The sequence below is a fragment of the Alnus glutinosa genome, chromosome 2 (genome assembly GCF_958979055.1).
Source record: "Alnus glutinosa chromosome 2, dhAlnGlut1.1, whole genome shotgun sequence".
Taxonomy (NCBI): domain Eukaryota; kingdom Viridiplantae; phylum Streptophyta; class Magnoliopsida; order Fagales; family Betulaceae; genus Alnus; species Alnus glutinosa.
In genome coordinates, this window is record NC_084887.1 from 7,055,170 (window position 1) to 7,073,911 (window position 18,742).

The following is an 18,742-nucleotide window of genomic DNA, read 5'->3' on the forward strand; positions in this document are numbered from 1 at the left end:
AACCCGTTTATGACCCACTAACATGTTTATGACACCTTCATGACCAATCAACCCGTTTATAACATATTTATGACGCGATAATTACACATTTTTTACTAAATTAATTAAATGGGTTGACACGCCAACCAAATAGGTTGACACGACAACCCGAATTGCCAAGCGTAGTTGATGTAATACATTTTAAATAAGTTATATATTTTTTTTAAGAGACTAATATAAAAAGTCATTCAAAACATGTCATGCCAACCAGTATAACACGAGTATTATAAATAGTTGTGAAGATTAGCATTACTTTTTTTTTTTTGTAAGTAAAAAGGCAAGCGGGAGAGACCAACTGTAACTATTCTACATGAGCATGATCGCAGTAGCACATGTTCGTTGAGAGTTGCACAAGAGAGACCCAGACGATAAAAACCGCATACGCTTCTTCAAATCCGACTAATACTAATCAGATTGAAGATTTTCATTTCGAAAGTCGAACTCTCACACCCTAACACATACCGAACCATTTTGAAAACTTTTTTAAGGCCATTGAACCGCCACCGCTGACCGTTCCATTACTCTTAATTTCTTGAAATCAACGTGAAACCCGAACGTGGGTTAGATGGTTTTGCTGGCTATTTTCACCACCAAACATATTGGGCGCCATCATTTAGTCTCCCACGCCATCGCAGTCAATGTTAACGTGTAATAAACTTCCACATTAACGCGTTCATCACTCTTAAGAAAATTAGAGTCATTTGTGAATAGAAAATTCAGCATCGTTTTGTTTAACACTACCAATTAGATTAGGATGCAAATACCAACTCAATATTTATATTTGGATTCCACACAAATCGCTTAGCACCTTTCCTTTTCATCTCCTACCTTCCATTGAGCTTAAAAAGAACTCTTCTTTAGTTGTTGAGAGCCTTACAGTTTTTACTATAACTTTTTTACAAATTGACCCGGCTTATAAATTTTTTAAATTTTGTTGTTTAATTTCTATGCGGGTTTGTAAAAAAATTCTAAGAAAATTTAGGATAATATTAAAAAATTATATTTTTATCTCATAATATTAATGTAACAGTTCTAACCGATCTGTAAGACTGAGACTCCCGACATTATGAAATAATTGTGAAATTAAAACTAGACTAAAATTTATAATATTAGTCACCATTTTTCTTGTTAAAAAAAAAAAAAAAAAAAAGGTTATCTAATTTAACCAGAATACAATTGTACTATTTGTAGTAAAAGCCAAAGCATTCACGAGAGAAGTGGAAGCAACCAAACAGTGTAGCAGTAAAAAAACTACTGACTACGCCACCAGGCACCAGCTATAAAAAACAACCTCGTCTCCTTCCCACATAACCCAATGCCCTGACCCCCAAACAGCTCCATCTCTCTCTCTCTCTCTCTCTCTCTAAAATTCTCATATGTCATATCATGCAAGTAGCACCCGAAGCGCCCTTTAAGCCCCTTCGCCCCACGACATTTGTTTCCCCCCCTTGGCCAGCTCATTGATTCATTGATTCACAGGTCACAACCCCATCACCAACCCAACCCAACCCCTCTCTCATCTTTTCTGTATTACTTTTCTCCCCTCACTCTATTTCTTCTCTCTCCCACTTTCAACGTTTTCTCCACCAGATCTCTCGGAGTGACCCTTTGGAGATGCGCGCTCTTCGACCCTCATCTCTCTACCCCTTTATATAGTTTTCTGGGTCTTTCTCGCTTGTACCCAAATACCCATTTTTGTTATTCTGTTTTTGATTCTTTCTGGCTTATTATTGACTTTTTCTTCGATTTCTCTTTGGAATATCTTGTGGGGTTTTCTGGGTTCGGTTGGGTTGTTGATAAAAGAACGGGTTTTTATTTTTTTTGGCTTGGCGAGAGAGAGCGAAAATGGCTAATGGGGTAGAGAGAGAGAGTGAGTTGGTGGTGATATTTAGCGATGAGGAGCTGAGAGAGGTGAGTGGGGTGAAGAGAGGCTTGGACTACATAGAGGTCACGTGTGGGTGTACCAGTCATAGGTATGGTGATGCTGTTGGGAGGCTTAGGGTTTTCCAAAATGGCGACCTTGAAATCACTTGTGAATGCACCCCTGGTTGTCAGGAAGGTCTCTCTCTCTCTCTCTCTCTTCTCTCCTTCTTTTTCTTTTCTTTGGGAAATGGGTTTTGATTTTTATGCATGTTGGATGTGTGTTATGCGTGTGTGTATATACAGTTTGTGGTGAACTGGGTTTGACGTTGATATGTGTCACTTTCTTTTATTTAATCTGCTTCGGGATAAGAGTTTATGGCGACGGAGAGCTTTGCAAGTATTTCGTTTTTCTTTGTGTTACACAGTTTAAGTGTATGTTGTTTTGTCTGAGTGAATGGGTTCTCTTTCATGCTGTAGACAGGATAATGCAGTTATGTAGTTTGGATATCTCCACCCTGATATGGTCCAGGTCAGATTGAAAGATGGTTTCTTTGCGTATTACAGTGGTTATCTTTGAGTAGGTATCTTAGAATGAAGCCCACATTATGATTATGGTCGTGATTGCAATGTTTTAGGCTAGGTTTTTCAGACTGGTTTTGACCCCCCCGAGTTCTGTTCTTTGTGTTTGACAGAGTATAGTGTTGTGGGATGATGTAGCATTGGTTGTATATTTTACACGTGTTCTTCATGTATTCTGATTCTTGGTTTTATTGTTATGCTATGATAATAGTCGTTGGCGAAATTTTGTTTTTCACTTTTGACATTGGCACATCTAACGGGTGATGCTATGATGATCCATCCGTTTGTTCTTAGGCCTTGATCCTTTCACGATGATGAAACTTTGACTTGAATTCTGATGAGCAAGCATGCCCGGTTTGTCAAGTTAGGATGCGTTTATGCATTTCTTGGTCTGCATGTCCTTTCATTTCCATGATGTAGGTGCCTTGATTGAAGGCTTAACGCTTACTGTTGATGACTGGGGATTTAAGAGGTGCTGCATTCCTCCTTTGTGTAGTTGTTGGTATCCGGCTTGCCATGACAGAGATTGCCGGATTAGCGCCTAGAAAATACTGGAGGATTGCTTCAAGAATTCTTCGGAAAATGCCAAACTTGATTCTGGAAAGATTGTATCCTTTCAGCTTGGGTTGGTGACTTGTTTTGAATAGTACTTGAGAAATCTGGATGCTCTAAGAACGATAGTCAATGTTTAGGGGTTGACTGAATAATATGGTTTCTTACCTCCATCTGAAGGAAACTTGGGACTATAAGGAGGAGAGTTGTTCTGTTTATATGGTTGGTGTGTTCGAGGGAAACATAGAAAGGCTATCTTCTTCGAGGGAAACATAGAAAGGCCATCTTCTTCCACCCCAAAATTCAAAAGTGAAACGAGGACCACCTACATGCAACTATCTGTTTCCAACCATTATTCTTTTTAGTGTCAGTTATCTTATCGCTCTTTCAGGTTTCAAGAAAATGTGGTAAATATAATGACTGGATCAGTTACTTTAGGAATTTATCTTGGTCAACAGTCTTTTTTTTTTGACAATTCCCACCAAATTTAATTGGTGTCTTTAAAATATGTGATGTGTTGAACTGGCAGGGATGCATACCTCTCATGTCTTCTTACTCTGCCTTATGTATTCATGCGTACACTTTGCTTTCTGTTGTCTATAGCATATGCTATATATTGTTATGTCTGGATCAGGATATTTTTACATCCTCATTTTCCCCCCAAATTCTCATCATCTAATTCTTTTTAATGCTTCCAATGACCAGACAAGTTGACTCCGGCTGCATTTGAAAAACATTCTGGAAGAGAGACGGCTAGGAAATGGAAGAACAATGTTTGGGTCATAGCCAATGGGGAGAAGGTTCCATTATTTAAGACGGTGCTGCTCAAATACTACAACCAAGCATCAAAAAATGCTAATGGGTCCCACAGATCCCATAATGGGCGAGTTTGTCATCGTGATGAGTTTGTTCGCTGTACCGAGTGCAACAAGGAGCGCAGGTTCCGGCTGCGGACAAAAGAGGAGTGTCGGATTCATCATGATGCTTTGGCAGATGTGAATTGGAAATGTTCTGATCTGCCATACGACAAGTATGTTTTCCCTGTATGTTGAATGAATGCTTCTTTTAGTATTCTTGAGTGAATAATGTTGAATTCTGTTCTTTTGATATATTAAGCCTTTAACCATTCAGGAACATGTTGCTGATTTTTTCCCTTTACCCCTAGAGAATAGGTAATATCTTGAAATGCCAGTGTTAAATCAAGACTGATGTGATACTATCTTTGATTTAGTGACTGTTGATCAGTTAAATCTTTTCCTAAGGGCTTCATTAGATGTTCGCTTGCTATGTTCGTCTGTTTACTCTCTATCTCTAGTCATTGCTGTCATTTGCTGTAGAATTGTCTTTCCCACTTAGGACGCCTTTGTGCTTTGTTACCCAAAACAGCATCTTCTATAGCTTTTATGTAATCTGGATGGTTGCGATTTTTATCCCTGTATTGATAGTTGAAGATGCAAGTTTTCTTGATAGATTTAGGGAACCTGGTTTTGTTAGTTTTGGAGTTTAGCCATGTTGTCTGAGTTGTCAAAGTAGCAAACATCAAAATCTAGAAGATTAATTTTTTGGTGAGTTCACTGAAGTGTGAATGGAAATTTACAAAGCGATTTTAGTTGATATGAGAGACTTTGTAGAAACCTTTGCAAGCTTCCACAGTTTCACAGGAAGGATACAGAAAAAATTCTTAGACCGTTATGTATTCTAGATATGGACCTCTGAGAGCATATTTCTGCATCCGTATAATTAAAGGGAAACTTTCAATACCTCTGTGGTCTCAACCTCTTACCTAACCTTTTGTTTGGAAAAAAGCAGTCTCCACCTCTCAGGCAACTGGGTGCTGTATACAACTCAAGTGTGTAGCTTTCCCATGCTTCCAACAACAGGAACTTTACTTGGTTTTCATTTACTGTATCAATTTCAGCTAATTTCCGGTTGTTTTTCTATTGATATTTCCTAGGACCTTTTTAAATGATTTATTGTCATAGATGCGCACCCATGTCTGATCTGAAATTGTAAGGGGTGTGATGTTTTAATGCAGAGACATACCTTTTTTTATGTCAGCTATCTTGCATGAGTTCGTTTGCTTTTTGGTTGAAAAATTGTTCTGATGTGACATAAATGTGAAACTAGTTTCGAGTATTTTATATTTGAAATTGTTTGTTAATGCTTCAAAAAGCATTGTCAAATGAGGCAATACTACTATCTTTCTCCATAGTGCTTCCTTATTCAAAATGTGATGAATAACAGATGCAACCTTCCCATCCTCACTACACACGTACATCTACATTCAAATTAATTATGTATTTATGTACATTGCTGTTTTTGGTATACGATTACATCATCTGGTTTCTCTGTATGCACACTGCTGTTTTTAGTATACGTTTACACTGCTGCCTACTATAATCTTTGGTTACATAAGTTGGGTAATGAATAATGTGAACAACTGCTTTCTGTATTCAGAATTGCATGTGATGATGATGAAGAGCGAGCAAGTCGCAGGGTGTACAGGGGCTGCACCCGGTCTCCAACGTGCAAGGGCTGCACTTCTTGTGTGTGTTTCGGATGTGAAATCTGTCGTTTCTCGGAATGCAGCTGCCAGACTTGCATCGACTTCACTAGGAATGCGAAAACTTGAGTCTCCAAAGCAGCCCTTGGATCTTGATATTCCGGTATTCCCCACTTGGTCTGGCTTTGCCCATTCAAGCCCCACCGAGATTTTTAAAGAGGCTCTCAGTGACATTGTCTTCCTTACATTGGAAATGAACTTCCAGTCCCTGGGTTCATCAGTGTTCGCTGTTCTTCTCATCAACTGGTTAAAGAACTTTCAAATTCAGTAATTTATTCCCTTCATTTACATATTTGGCATGTGTGATTTATTTCTTTTTACATCCATTATTTAATTTGTTTATCGTTTTTTAGGGAGCTCTATTGATGTAGAGGTCCCAATTTCATTTTAGATTGGCATAAATATGCCCAGCAAGGATGCATTCTTGTGGGTACTTTAAGATAATGTCTAGCACTTGTCCAACAGCTGAAGCAAACTGATCTGATTGTGTAATTGGGGTAAATATGCACAAAGAGAGACAAGTTCTTGCTAATTTAGATTAGTACTGAATGGCTTAAATGATCTGATTGTGTAATTGGGTTATATTACTAAAACTAATTAGGTGCTACCTCTCCTTGGTCAAAGCTTCCAAGGAGTTTGAATTCAAAACGTTGCACCGAAGGAAATATATTCATAATCCAAGATAATCGATACTATTATATCCCCAAAGGGCAACCGAATCTAAACCATTTTAGGATTGAGATTCTGCACAATACTTGGGGTTTTGGTATTGCAGAGGAGTGTAATAGCTTTAACTAATGTTGTTCATTCAAAATAATCGGTCTAAAAATTGCCATATCATTTATAACATTTTGCATCTGACAACACCATTTTGCTAGTTGCTGCCACCTCTTATGCTCCTTCATAGCTATCCTATTGCATAGAGTGATCGAATGCTAAACGAATGGTCTGGCTATCCTAACTGGCTTTTCTAGCTCCTCTCCAACAATTTCTAGTTTTGTTGTATACTTGGTGGCCTTGGAACCCATCGAGCACTTCAATCTTCGAACCTCGAAACCCTTGGCACACAAATCCAACTGCCTCTTCTCCTCCCCCTTCCCACCCTCAACCATCACCGAGCCCCTCACCTCGCACAAGGAGGCCGATGTTGAGGCACAAAACTAGTATGTGCGTTTCTTGTGGTTGTGGATAGGTAAGGCGAGGAGGAAGAGGCAGGGGGGAGGAGAGGGATTGGGAGATGGAGAACTTGTGCATGAAGGAGCAAAGATGGGAATGACGGCGAGCGGAGAATGACCCAAGTTGGGGGTAGTTCGGTAGTCAAAGAAGATGGTTCAACCACCTTTGAAGGCCAATTAGAGTAGCCAAACCACCTCTTTTGGCCATCAGGGGTGGTTTGACCACTCTATAACAAAATAAGAACTTTAAGGGTTGTGCAAATGTGGTAGTGGAGTATGAGCAAATTAGATTTATTACACCTCATTCGATACAATACCTTAAGTATTGCAAGGGATTGATCCACTATTTTATCCTCCTTAGTTAGAAATTCGATAGGCTCTTGAATTTACTGAGATTTACTTTTTTAGTCTTCCATTTCAGCTGCAGTTGAAGACCAGGTATCTGGTCAGAATATAGTCATCGACCTTCCTTCATTATACACATAAGTGATTTTGACATACTTCCATATTTAGCAACGGTGGGGCAGAAAGAAAGAAAAAAAAAATTAATAAAAATAAGGCTCTTCCATATTTTGCTTTATCTCTGCATGCTAGTGCTGCCATAGATTCTAAGGTTATCATATTTCAAAGGCATCCAAATCACCTCAAGGTTAAAAACCGATTTCAAATTAAGAAACTTAAGGGCATGTTTGGTAAGTAATTGGGTCGGAGAATATTTGTGTATTATATAGTAAAAAAGTGATTGACGTGATATAAAATTTAAAAATGTTTTATAAAAAAGTGAAAAAGTTTTGTTTTGTAGTAAATTTTTTTATTTGAATAATAATAAAAAATTATTGATATGACATAAAAAATGTAAAAAAATTAAAATATTTTTTATTTGATATTTTTGAAAGAAGTGAAAAGAAATAAAAGGAGAATAAAAATAGTTTGTCAAACTAGAGTATCTTGCACTTTTGGCTTTAATGTTTTATTTTTCATACCTTTTTTAAACGAAATTTTCACCAGTATTGAAGTAAGGAATGCGATTGTTCCAGTAAGGGTTTTAATCCAGCAGTCGCTTTAGAGGCAGATGATATATAAAGCTGTAGTTGATTAATTTGTTCATAACCATAAGCCTTTTATCCTTTCTATGACCTTCTGTAGTCTCAAGTTGCCGTTTCTTTTTCCGAGCATAAAAATAGAAAAGAGAAAAAAATAAAAAATAAAATGAAATGATATGATATGTATAGCCATCGACCTCCCTCCATTGTACCACAGTTAAAACTGACAAAGGAGATGAGAACGAAACGAAAAAGATTGCTGTCATTATAAAAAAAAAAAAAAAAAAAAAAAAAAAAAAAAAAAAACCTTATCTATAAAAGCTACCAGGCTACCTATGCTACAGGACCGACAAACGCAAGCATTTGCACATGGGAAATATTTTCTCAACATCTTATCAAAAGCACATGAAACACGTATGTATGATCCAAGAAACCCCAAAATTGCACTGGCCGTAGCCTATTATAAGTTAAAACTCACTGCATTTCCAATGCAGCCGAACCCGGAAAGCCATCATTTGGGTTGCTGCTAACCTCTCCCACCTGCAAAACGACCACCCCCTCGTCGATATGGTTTCCTTCCACGACTATAAGACGCACCCCGATTAATTTGCTGGGGAGCTTCAATATTGCCTGGAGCAAAACCTGATTGTTCCATATTTAAGTTATGTTCAACTTGTAACCCATTGGACAAAATTCTTTGTTCTCCCACATTCATTGATGGGTGAGTAAATTGGCCCTGTAAACCCATCCCAAATGTCATTTGATTGAAGCTATTTTGACCCACAAGCCCTGGTGCATATGTGTGTCCAATATATGGATTTGACTGTTCAGTAGGTAAGAGAGAAGTATGAAGTGCCATCTGACTAGGATCAAACTGCTGCTGAAATGGTATTCTGTTTGGCATTGGCATCTGATGCATATGAGGATTCTGTGAGAGCCAAGGCATACTATTAGTTGGAAATCCATTAGGAAAGAAAGCATTCTGTGGTGGCTGAAACGGCATCCCATTTGTCCAAACTCCATTCGAAGTGTTGAAACCGACCGTCTGTGCTGTGGATGGAAACGGTGGAACTACGCCAGAACCGCCAACAAAACCTTGTCCTAGGGCAGATGAGGATGAACAATGACCATGATCAAGAAATCCTGCAGCAGGTGAGAAATTATGCTGGTTTTGGGTGGGTGATGGCTGACCAGCACCTATCTGTTGTGACCGTGATGAAGGTTGAGCATTTCTCCAGGGCCCATCCCTATTTTTTACACTCTTTCTGTTGTTTTTCTTGTTTCCAACTTTCTGGCCATCCAAGCCCCTCTTTGTCAATTTTTGCATTCTCCTGTGCTCAGCCTCTTTCTCATCATCTGAAAACTCTGCCTCATCCGACATCTCTTCATCATTTGCACCAGATGCATCATACCCTTTCTTGTAGAGACCCTTGTCATTGAGCACATGATGAGCAAATTCTGGAACAAAGGAGATCAAAGAGCCTGCATGGATCCCAGTTGGGACTTCACTTTCTGAATTATATCTTACCTTATAGTATGGGTTTTTGACAGGTCCAAATATTTCATCCACCAGCCCCAATGGGCATCTGCTTTCAGTTATCCAGAGGATAGAGCCCTCACTAAGGGGGTTGTGCTTCTCAACTCCTTCTACTATGACTTGGGCACCAAAAACCTGTAAATTCATAAATAACATCATCAAATTGATCTAGCCAACAGTGCTTCAACATCAATATAAAGCTGCTTAAAGGTTCATCCAGCTCCAAAAAGCAATGACATTTAAGTGAACAACAGAGTTTATGTAATAATACAAGGTTCTATCATCATAATTTTATGCAATATGCTGCCAATAAGCTCAAGCTCACATGGCATCTCCTTCTCCCATAAGAACAGGGTGGAGGGTGTTGTTGTCCATTCAAAACCCATCAATTGTGTAATTCATCATGCATAAATTTAAATTGAGATCAAATAAAATAAAGGGAGAACTTCACTTAAAGGTACTGAACTTTCACCATTTTTGACAGAAGATACTTGAACTTCAAAACGTTTCAATTTGAAGTATCTATTTTTCAGAAAGTTTCAATTAGGGGTCCTCCGTCAGGATTTTCTGTTAAATCCTATCAAAATTTTCAAAATACCGATCTTTTTTTTTTTTAGGAAAAAAAGAAAAAAAAATTGATATGATTTAGGTGTTTGTTAGAATTTAATGGAATTTGCAAAAATACCCATGCCTGAATCTTTGAAAAATTTTGATAAATATTTTTTAAAAAATAAACACATGAGTATTTTAAGAATTTTGATAGAATTTAATGGAAAATCCTAACAGAGGACCCATAATTGAGACTTTCCGAAAAATAGATACCCTAAATTGAGACGTTTTGAAGTTCAGGTATCTTCTTTAAAAAATGGTGAAAGTTTGGTACCCTTAAGTGATTATCCCTAAAATAAATAAAGGAAATCAAGGTCATATGATTATAGCTTCCATGAGCTCACCGATAAGACAACTCCCACAGGTAGCATATGATGATGTGGTTGCAGGGTCACATCAACTGGAGGAACTGGAGGGAGGACCTGTAAATTCAATACAATTTATTGCAGCTTATATGTTACAGCCAAAGCCCCAAAATTAGCTTCATAATGGTATACAGCAAGTAATCCTTAAATATAAAGGAAGATATGGGTTTCTTTGCGTATCATATGTCAGAAGATATCAGAAAATAAAGTTGCAAAAATCACATTGTTCACTTCATGATCAACATGTTTCCAAAGTTAATTTTAACAGGTCAGGTGGCCCAGGTTAACCGACATCCAACACTTGCATAGACTGAGAACAACTAGTCCCACAATGAACTCATAAGAGATTTCTAACTATATGATTCCAGACTGTCGACCACTTGATTCCAAATTTGGGAAGACACGTGTCTCAAATGTTATGCCAGGAAATTGCCCAGGAAAATGGGATGCTATATATCTATGTGAAATTTCGTCTTTCTTTTAAGAGCTAATCCACAATTTACCAATATATATAACAATTTTATTTTCAATGTGGCTGATAGTGTACCACAATACTTCCTAAGGATAACTAATTCTAATTCAAATGTTGAGTCCACATTCTTATACAAGAAAAGATTTACTTTTGTCTGACAAATTTCCGTTACAACTAAGTGCTTGAGTTTCCATAACTACCACAATAAAGTTTTGGGGCCTACACTATACAAGATCAACATATAAAAATTACTCTGACAATTAAGAAAGCCACTAGGAACTAAAAAATATTAACAAGTGTACACAATTGCTCATGCAGACATGGAGTACATAATCAGAGAGAGATGAATTTTTTTTTTTTTGGATAAGTTATGAGAGCCATAAACATTACTATCTTGATTTCTCTTACTCATAAGAGTATCAACCCTTTAAAATCAAATAAGTATGAAATTAGGCAGTAGACATTGACTACTTGAGAAAGGTAGTTACTTAGCAAGGCACTAATTGAGATGCTGCTCAAAATAATAAGCTCCTAGGCAATGATTAGTAGACTCTACAGCCACTCTAAATCAGCCAATTAAAGTTTACATTCATAAGGTTGATGCAGAATATGATTAGATAGCTGCCATGTACAGCGAGTATCCTTGAAAAATTAAAAGATGCAGATATCAAGATCTATCCCAGCCAACAACAACAAAACCTACCAAAGCATTTATAACCATCTATCCAGTCAAACATGAACAATTTCAGTGAACACTATCACAAGAAATAAACATGTGTTCCTCGAGCTTCAAAAAAATCAGACATACAGAATCAATTTACAGATACACAAATCAAATGTGACATTTGGGTACCTCAAGCTCATTCGCAGATCTAATGGGTCCTTTTGCAGCACCACCTTCATCCTCATCATCATCAACATCGCTCCAACCAACCATTACCTCTCCATCATCTTCATTGTTTTCCTCCTCCTCCTCCTCCTCCTCCTCCTCATCATCATCATCATCATCAGTCCCCCCAACCATCTCCTGCTCATCAACATCCCTTATCTCACCTTCTTCAACTTCAACTGCCTCATCGGCACCCATCTTCACCTCCACCTCTACTTCCTTTTTCTCCTCCTCCTCCTTATCATCATCACTACTGCCACTACTTGAAGCCGCTGTGGACGAAGACGAACTCGGACTCTCAGACTCTGAACTTCCACTCTCTTCCCCACCACTTTCTATCTCACTCTTCACGCCATTCCCATTCCCATTCCCAATTCCCGAATTCACAGACTCACCAACCAAACTAACCTTCCCCATCTCTTTCTCAATACAACAACTCAACTTTTCACACTCCCCCTCCTCCACCTTCACCCCACAGCCAGACCCACCAACTTTTGGGTCACACCCGCGAACAACTGGCTCAAACCCATCAACATCTAGCTTCGAACCATTACCAATTGGCTCAGACCCATGTGGAATCTGATCTCGGACAAGCTCAACAGGCTTCTCAGTAGTCCCATACTCAACCTTTCCTATATCATCCATATCTGGAATTGTTATATCCTCAAACCAATCCTTTATAGAATCAAAATCTAGGAAAGAATCAGAGAATGAAAAATCTGTGGATTTGGGGTCGAAAGAGTCAAGTAAGTTGCTTGAATTCTTGAGCCTTGGAGCTTGGTCTAGGTCATCAATGGAGGGTTTAGAGATAAACCCAACCATTTCCAAAAAGAGAAAAAATCATGGATGTATCAGTCACTTCCTCTAAGTAAAAAACATGTCCCAGACTTGCTGTGTTTACAAGATGATCGACTGCAGAATTTGAGATCAACATAAGATATAATTAAAAATAGAATAATACAGATTCAGCATACGATCGTAAATTCGTAATAGGTTCAATTCAAAGACAGTTATTTTATTTGGACATACACACATGTAAATTGCAGTCCAGACACAACCATTCATTGCCTTCTAAAAGCGCATCTGTATCAGAAAGAGGAGCACTGGTATAGGAACTTTTCTTAAGGGATCCACACATCAGAAAACACGACCCCCCAAAATAACCCAAAGTTACAATACATAACAAGTACAAAATAGCACAATAGTAAAGAACAAACCTTGAATCAAAAAAATTACTAGACAATGTATCCAGCCAAATTAAAAGATAACACAGGCAAAATAGTTAATGCAATTGCATAGTATTGTCTGCACTAAAAAATCCTGAGATTCTCAGAAGTTGACACTGTTCAAAAACTCAGTTAGTTCTATAGTCATCAGGCACATGCCTGATGAATATTTTGCCTCACAATTTTATGGAAAAGAAGGATCCTTGTACAGACACATATCAGCATATTAGGAAAGCTTTACCTAAGCTTTACCATGACAAAGGCCCTTACCACTTGAACAAATTGTAATACTTATGTTGACGCTATCTACCATAAGCTACAGTCACAAAAAACCTTAGAGAAGCACAGAGCAGAGTAAATTTCAATATGTGCAAGCAAAAAATGGCATAAAAAATGCTAGTTGGAAAGAAAGAAATAAACTGATGCTTGACCACTAAAACCCATGAGTACCCAAGTGGTCAATCCAATCAATTTCATGAAAATTCTTAAGAAGGCAGAAGGCAAAGATCGCCCATATAAAGCAGAGGATACAAGGTCATCCATGTCAAAAATACACACAGCTGAAACCAAAAATCTGAGGTATGAATTTGAGTACATAATTTAGGCATCAAAGAACTGTAGTCAAATTGCTGTCTAAATAATTTAATTTCTAAAAGATGCTGAAGCATACAACACCAACAATTTTATATGGAGGAGACACCGGAACAAGAAAAGGATATTATTTATAGAAAGTCCTTTCATTTGCACACTACTATTACCTGCTCACTACTCCGACGCAAGTAACACTAACTTTTAAAAGGAAAACAAAGCTGAACACCAAATTATTGACACCCCAATCAAAAACTATTATCAATCTAACACCCATATAAAATATTACTTCAACCACATAAATAAATAAATAACCCATAAATTCAAGGAAACAGTGTTCACTGGTTTATAAGAGTGCGAGTGTCTGAGAGAGAGAGAGAGAGAGAGAGAGAGAGAGACCGAGAGTACCTCCAGAAGACGGAGAACGAGGGAATGTTTGGAGCTGCGGGGACCGTGGACAGCGGTGATTAGGGTTTAAGAGTGAGTGTGGGGGCGAGTTGGATGAGAGAGAGAGAGAGAGAACGGCTTTGATTAGGGTTGAGTGAAAATGAGAAAAGTGAGGAGAACCTAGAGACAAAACGACCTCGTGTGGTGAAATTTTGCCGGAGTTTTTATATAAATGCAGACAAAAATTCGTTTTATGCATGCAAAATTGGTCCATATAATTGATTTAATTTATAAAGAGAAATGTATTTTTATATCTCTTACACATTATTTTTATATCTCATTTTTAAATTTACATGTTTAAGTTTCATAAATTTAACGGTAGATTTGAAACTTAAGATATATAAGAGATGTAAATGTATTATTTTTCATTTATAATTCCCTCCATGTAATATAAAAATTAATTAAAAAATCTAGTAGGCGAAATTAATAAATTTGTGTCCCTCACGATCAAATATATATATATATATTAAAAATTAAAATCTTAAAATATTATTTAAAAAAATAAAAAAAAAAAAAATTGGTAGCAGCACGACGGCCACCATAGGCCGAGGGTGGCAGATAATCTCTTGAGGTTTAAAATCAGCAATTTTACATTGATATTAGACCTCTCTCGTCTCTCTCCCAATATTTTCTAATAATTTAGTCTGGTGTATGGAATATATAGCATTTTTAAGAACTCGGGTGGACGAACCAGTGAAACCATTAGCCTAGGGATGCATGTGAGTTGCAAAAGAAGAGGCATTACGGTTTAAGGTTTTCATCAGAAGTTTTCACCAGATAAGAGTTTCAATGTAATGGTTTTGCTTCGAAGGGGTTATACATCTTATCTTATGGGTAACAGAGTTTACTAATGGGTCTTCAATTTGTGAAAGGAAGAAAAATAAAATAGAGAAACTGTGTCTGCCGAAAGAGAGAGAAGGAGAAAAAAAGAAATCAGAGGGAGAGAGACAAGAAGAGGAACCGGAAAGAGGGAGGGGAGAAAAAGAAAGGAATATGAACAAAGTCTTTGCCATTTACAGGAAAAGAAAGAAGAAGCTGCTTCTCAGCTAATAATAATAAAAAATAAAAAAAAAAAAAAAAAAAAAAAGAAGAAGAAGAAGGAAGCGAACTAGAGAGGGAATTAGAGAAGAATACCTGTTGTCCTTTTTCTCTAAACTCAATCTTCTCCGTATGATTTTTCCTGCAGAGGAAGGAATGGGTTCATGTATTTAAAGGGAAGGATGTGGGGTTTTAAGCCATTGGGAGAGATATAGCAAAACTGCTAGGGCTGTCGCTGCTGATGTGAGGCGGAATGGGAAATCTGAGATTTGAGAGTGAGGCGACGCGTAGTGGCTGGCAGAAGGAAAAAAAAATAAATAAAAAAGAAAAAGAAAAAGAGTCGAAGTTCGAAATCCGTAAACAGAATAAGAATTCAATTATGGTTTAAAAAATTTAACACTCAAACGACCTACAGTGATTCAAGTGAAAACCTAAGGCTAACCAGGAAGAACCGCACGAGTGAGGGCCTCTAGGCATGAGGTGAGGCATAAGGCTTGCAAGTGGAAGCCCATTCAAGTCTCTAGAATAATATATATATACTCAGAGCCGGTTACCCGGTTATAATTAAATTTTTAAGAATCTAATAATCGGCTCCAGCTCCCGGTGCTCGGTTACCTAGAGCCGGTTAGTATCCGGTTACGTTTTTCCAACAGGTTATAACCGGTCGGATTTACACCCCTAAATTTTTGGGCCACTATTGCGTGAAACCAGGAGCTGTTGTTGGCTAAAAAATATGTATTGTGGGATTGAACAAGCGTGACTCAACGTGAAATCTAAAACTTTTATGACTATGATTTATTATTTAACACCCCCCGCAAACTAATGGGAGAAACTATCTTCCGTTTGTCTTGTAAAAAACAAAAATGATAGGCAATATGCCCTTTGAATGTCTCATATGATTTATTTTTATTTTTATTTTTTTAATATTTTGAGATGGTTGACTATGGTGGCTGAAAACTCATTGGAGTTGGCGGCAGTGACCGAAGTTGGTTAACAACAATAGGCCAACGAAGGGCTTAAATAAGATCAACTATGAGCCAAATATAAGAGTTAAGGTCATCTCCAACAGACTTGTTACTTTAACCAAAAGGATCAAATTTGACTATTTTGAACATTTTTTTCCCTCTAACAGATTAGCCACTATGACTTTTTCTTTTCAACATTGAACAGTGAATAGCCAACACTGGCTATTTACTGTTCATCTGTTTATGAATTTTTTATTAATATTTTCTATCTCTCCCTCTCCCTCTCTATCATTTAATAAAAGAAAATGATTAAAAAAATAATATTTTAATGAAATGAAGAGTAGAATAAAGAGTATTGTTGGAGTGTTTTTAACTGTTGGAGTAGTTAAAGTAAATATTTGTAGTTTTTGAGTAGTTACTTTAACTTTTTAACGGCTGGAGATGGCCTAACAAATAACTGAAATTATATCAATTATGGGCCTGAGTCTTCAAATTATACCACAAAGGCCAAAAATTGGGCCATCAAAGAGCCAAAATGAGTGTCAATAATGAGCTGAAATGAGACCAATTATGGGCTTGGGTCTTCAAACTATGTATCTTAAAAGCAAAAAACTAGGCCAACAAATGCCCAAATATAGCCAATTTCACTTCTTCTTCTTCTTCTTCCTTTTTAATTTTTTCTTCATCTTTTTTTTTTTTAATTAATTTTTTTTACGTGGACTACCCATTCATTTTCACATGCTTCGAATCCTTCAATCTTCACTGTCACTTTTGTCACCAAGAAAGAACACACTTCATATTTGAAATTTGGATACTCTCTTAGTTCAAATGAACCGAAGACGGGGTCGGTTCCTTAAAAAGTTGGGGTGGTCAAAAACTCGCTCACCCTGCCCCGCTCCTAAAATCATGGATTTTGTCTTATAATTCGCAGGTGCAAGTCAATTTATGTTAAAATTTTGCGGGATGGGGCGGGTTTGGGTTGGGGTTTTAAAAAACCAAAGGGACCCACCCCATGCATTAAAACAAAGTAAAAAAAGAAATGAAAAGAAAAAGAAAACCTAGGTTGGTTACTTACTTCTAGACTCTTCATTTGAGTCATTTCCCCTTTTTGTTTCTAAAGAATCTAACCAAGCGCCGCACTCTTGACTCTTCGTTTTCTCTTCTTTTTGTTTCTAACCTAGCCTCGCTTCATCTTCTTCGCTTTCCCCTGGTCCAAATTCCAAAATGCAACTATTGAATCCATCTATCCCTCGTCTCAACTCTCACAATTAAGATCTATCCCTCCTATACCTATACCCCCTGACTCTTTAGTCTTCAGATCAGATTCTCTCACAGACTTAGGCATTCTGGTGAGTAGTTGCAAAGCTTAGGGGTGGGCACGATGGTGATTAAGGTGAGTACTTTAAAAGAAATTATTCGTTTTTATTTGGTTTGGTTTAGTTTAGTGTTTGATTGCTGCAAAAATCTTTGATTTGTTTGTGATTTTTGTATGCTTTGTTTGGTTCTTGAGAAAATCTAGTATGTTTCTAGATCTAGGTATTGAATTCGCCCCACCCCACACCCTCCACCCCGCACCGAACGGATTCTCCATTTTTTGTGCAGTTTGCAGGTGCGATTTTAGAGACTTGAAGGGGTGTGGGGCAGGGGCAAAAAGGGAGGAAATCCGCCCTAGCCATTTACACCCCTATTAAAAAGAATGGGCAAAATTGTCCTCAAATATTAAAATGCCAATTTTAACTCTTTTTTAAGGAACCGGCTCGGGTTCTTCATATTTGACCCACTTTTACAGCACATTTAGGACTTGTTTGGAAAGAGTAAAAAAAAAAAATTCCTTCCCCTCTTCACTTATCAAAAAACAATCAACTTCAAAACATTCTAACTTTATATCACATCAACAATTTTTTATTATTATTTAAATAAAAAAAATTCACTACAATACAAAATTTTTTCACTTTTCTATACAAATTCTTTTTACTTTATATCACGTATATCACTTCCAACTTCCAACTCCCACTACCAATTCTCCTTTCCTTACCAAAAAAGGCCTTAATGTTCACGTGGGCTAAAACTCATCCCAGTCTTAACAGTTAACACCAAGGTAACTTCACGCAGTGTTGTATTGGAGTATGTGCTCCAACACTAGTTAATTCAAAGAGTTTCACTTCTGCCTCCACTCTTTCGCTTAGTGGATTTGAGGCCAATGGCAGCACTGGAAGATGGCCCAGACAAAAGACTCTCACTCTTCTTGATCGAGGTTAGATCTCGCCTTGATCTTAAGCTCGAAGAAGCTAATCAAAAGGGCTCCTTGTGGGATGAAGTTTCCAGGATCATGTCTGAGGAACATGGGTTGAAAAACCGATCGAATAGGTTTGCTGTTGCACACCACTTGCTCGATGGAATGCATAGGATAAGAGAAAAAGAAAACCGATGTAGAGCATAGCTGCGATGAATAATTCGAGACGATCGGCAACTCACAGCGGCAGAAGACGAGGATATTTCAACTGCTAAACTTTAACATGAAACATGTTACGTGATGAGAAATCAACAAGAATGATAAATATGATAAGATTTTTGAGGAATCCGAACTTCCTTGGTTGAGCAATTAGAGGTGCTCTGAACTTACAAACACGAGGTTTGATAATTTACTTGATTGATTACTTTTATTCAATAACAAAATAATATTTAAAAGAACGAAATACAATAAAACATAGAGTTCCACGTAAAATAGAACTTCCATTTTACTTCTAACTCAACAACCTAACGTACTATCAACAAGACTCCTAAAAGATAAA

General features: G+C 37.4%; 2 protein-coding genes across 4 annotated transcripts; one reads left to right on the forward strand and one right to left on the reverse strand.

Annotated features, from left to right (window-relative positions):
• The first annotated feature begins 1,342 nt into the window (after positions 1–1,342).
• On the forward strand, positions 1,343–5,888 carry LOC133860795 (protein ULTRAPETALA 1). The gene is made up of 3 exons (XM_062296417.1): positions 1,343–2,098; positions 3,739–4,063; positions 5,491–5,888. The coding sequence occupies exons 1-3, from the start codon at positions 1,885–1,887 to the stop codon at positions 5,663–5,665; spliced, it is 714 nt and encodes a 237-aa protein (XP_062152401.1). The 5' UTR covers positions 1,343–1,884; the 3' UTR covers positions 5,666–5,888.
• Positions 5,889–7,976: 2,088 nt separating this feature from the next.
• On the reverse strand, positions 7,977–15,222 carry LOC133860855 (H/ACA ribonucleoprotein complex non-core subunit NAF1). Of its 3 annotated transcripts, none has more exons than XM_062296487.1 (4): positions 15,082–15,222; positions 11,651–12,598; positions 10,305–10,382; positions 7,977–9,486 (listed from the first exon to the last, which is right to left on the reverse strand). In XM_062296487.1, the coding sequence occupies exons 2-4, from the start codon at positions 12,506–12,508 to the stop codon at positions 8,341–8,343; spliced, it is 2,082 nt and encodes a 693-aa protein (XP_062152471.1). In that variant the 5' UTR covers positions 12,509–12,598; positions 15,082–15,222; the 3' UTR covers positions 7,977–8,340. The 3 variants fall into 3 exon arrangements, with proteins under 3 accessions (XP_062152471.1, XP_062152469.1, XP_062152470.1); XM_062296485.1 differs by lacking the exon at positions 15,082–15,222 and adding an exon at positions 13,909–14,073; XM_062296486.1 differs by lacking the exon at positions 15,082–15,222 and adding an exon at positions 13,900–14,073.
• Positions 15,223–18,742: the final 3,520 nt, after the last annotated feature.

Coding starts and splice junctions, on each gene's coding strand:
- LOC133860795 (XM_062296417.1), top strand. CDS start 1,885: ATGGCTAATGGGGTAGAGAGAGAGAGTGAGTTGGTGGTGATATTTAGC. Junction 2,099..3,738: donor CACCCCTGGTTGTCAGGAAG/GTCTCTCTCTCT, acceptor TCCAATGACCAG/ACAAGTTGACTCCGGCTGCA. Junction 4,064..5,490: donor TCTGATCTGCCATACGACAA/GTATGTTTTCCC, acceptor TTCTGTATTCAG/AATTGCATGTGATGATGATG.
- LOC133860855 (XM_062296487.1), bottom strand. CDS start 12,508: ATGGTTGGGTTTATCTCTAAACCCTCCATTGATGACCTAGACCAAGCT. Junction 10,383..11,650: donor GATCTGCGAATGAGCTTGAG/GTACCCAAATGT, acceptor TTGAATTTACAG/GTCCTCCCTCCAGTTCCTCC. Junction 9,487..10,304: donor CTGTGGGAGTTGTCTTATCG/GTGAGCTCATGG, acceptor ATGAATTTACAG/GTTTTTGGTGCCCAAGTCAT.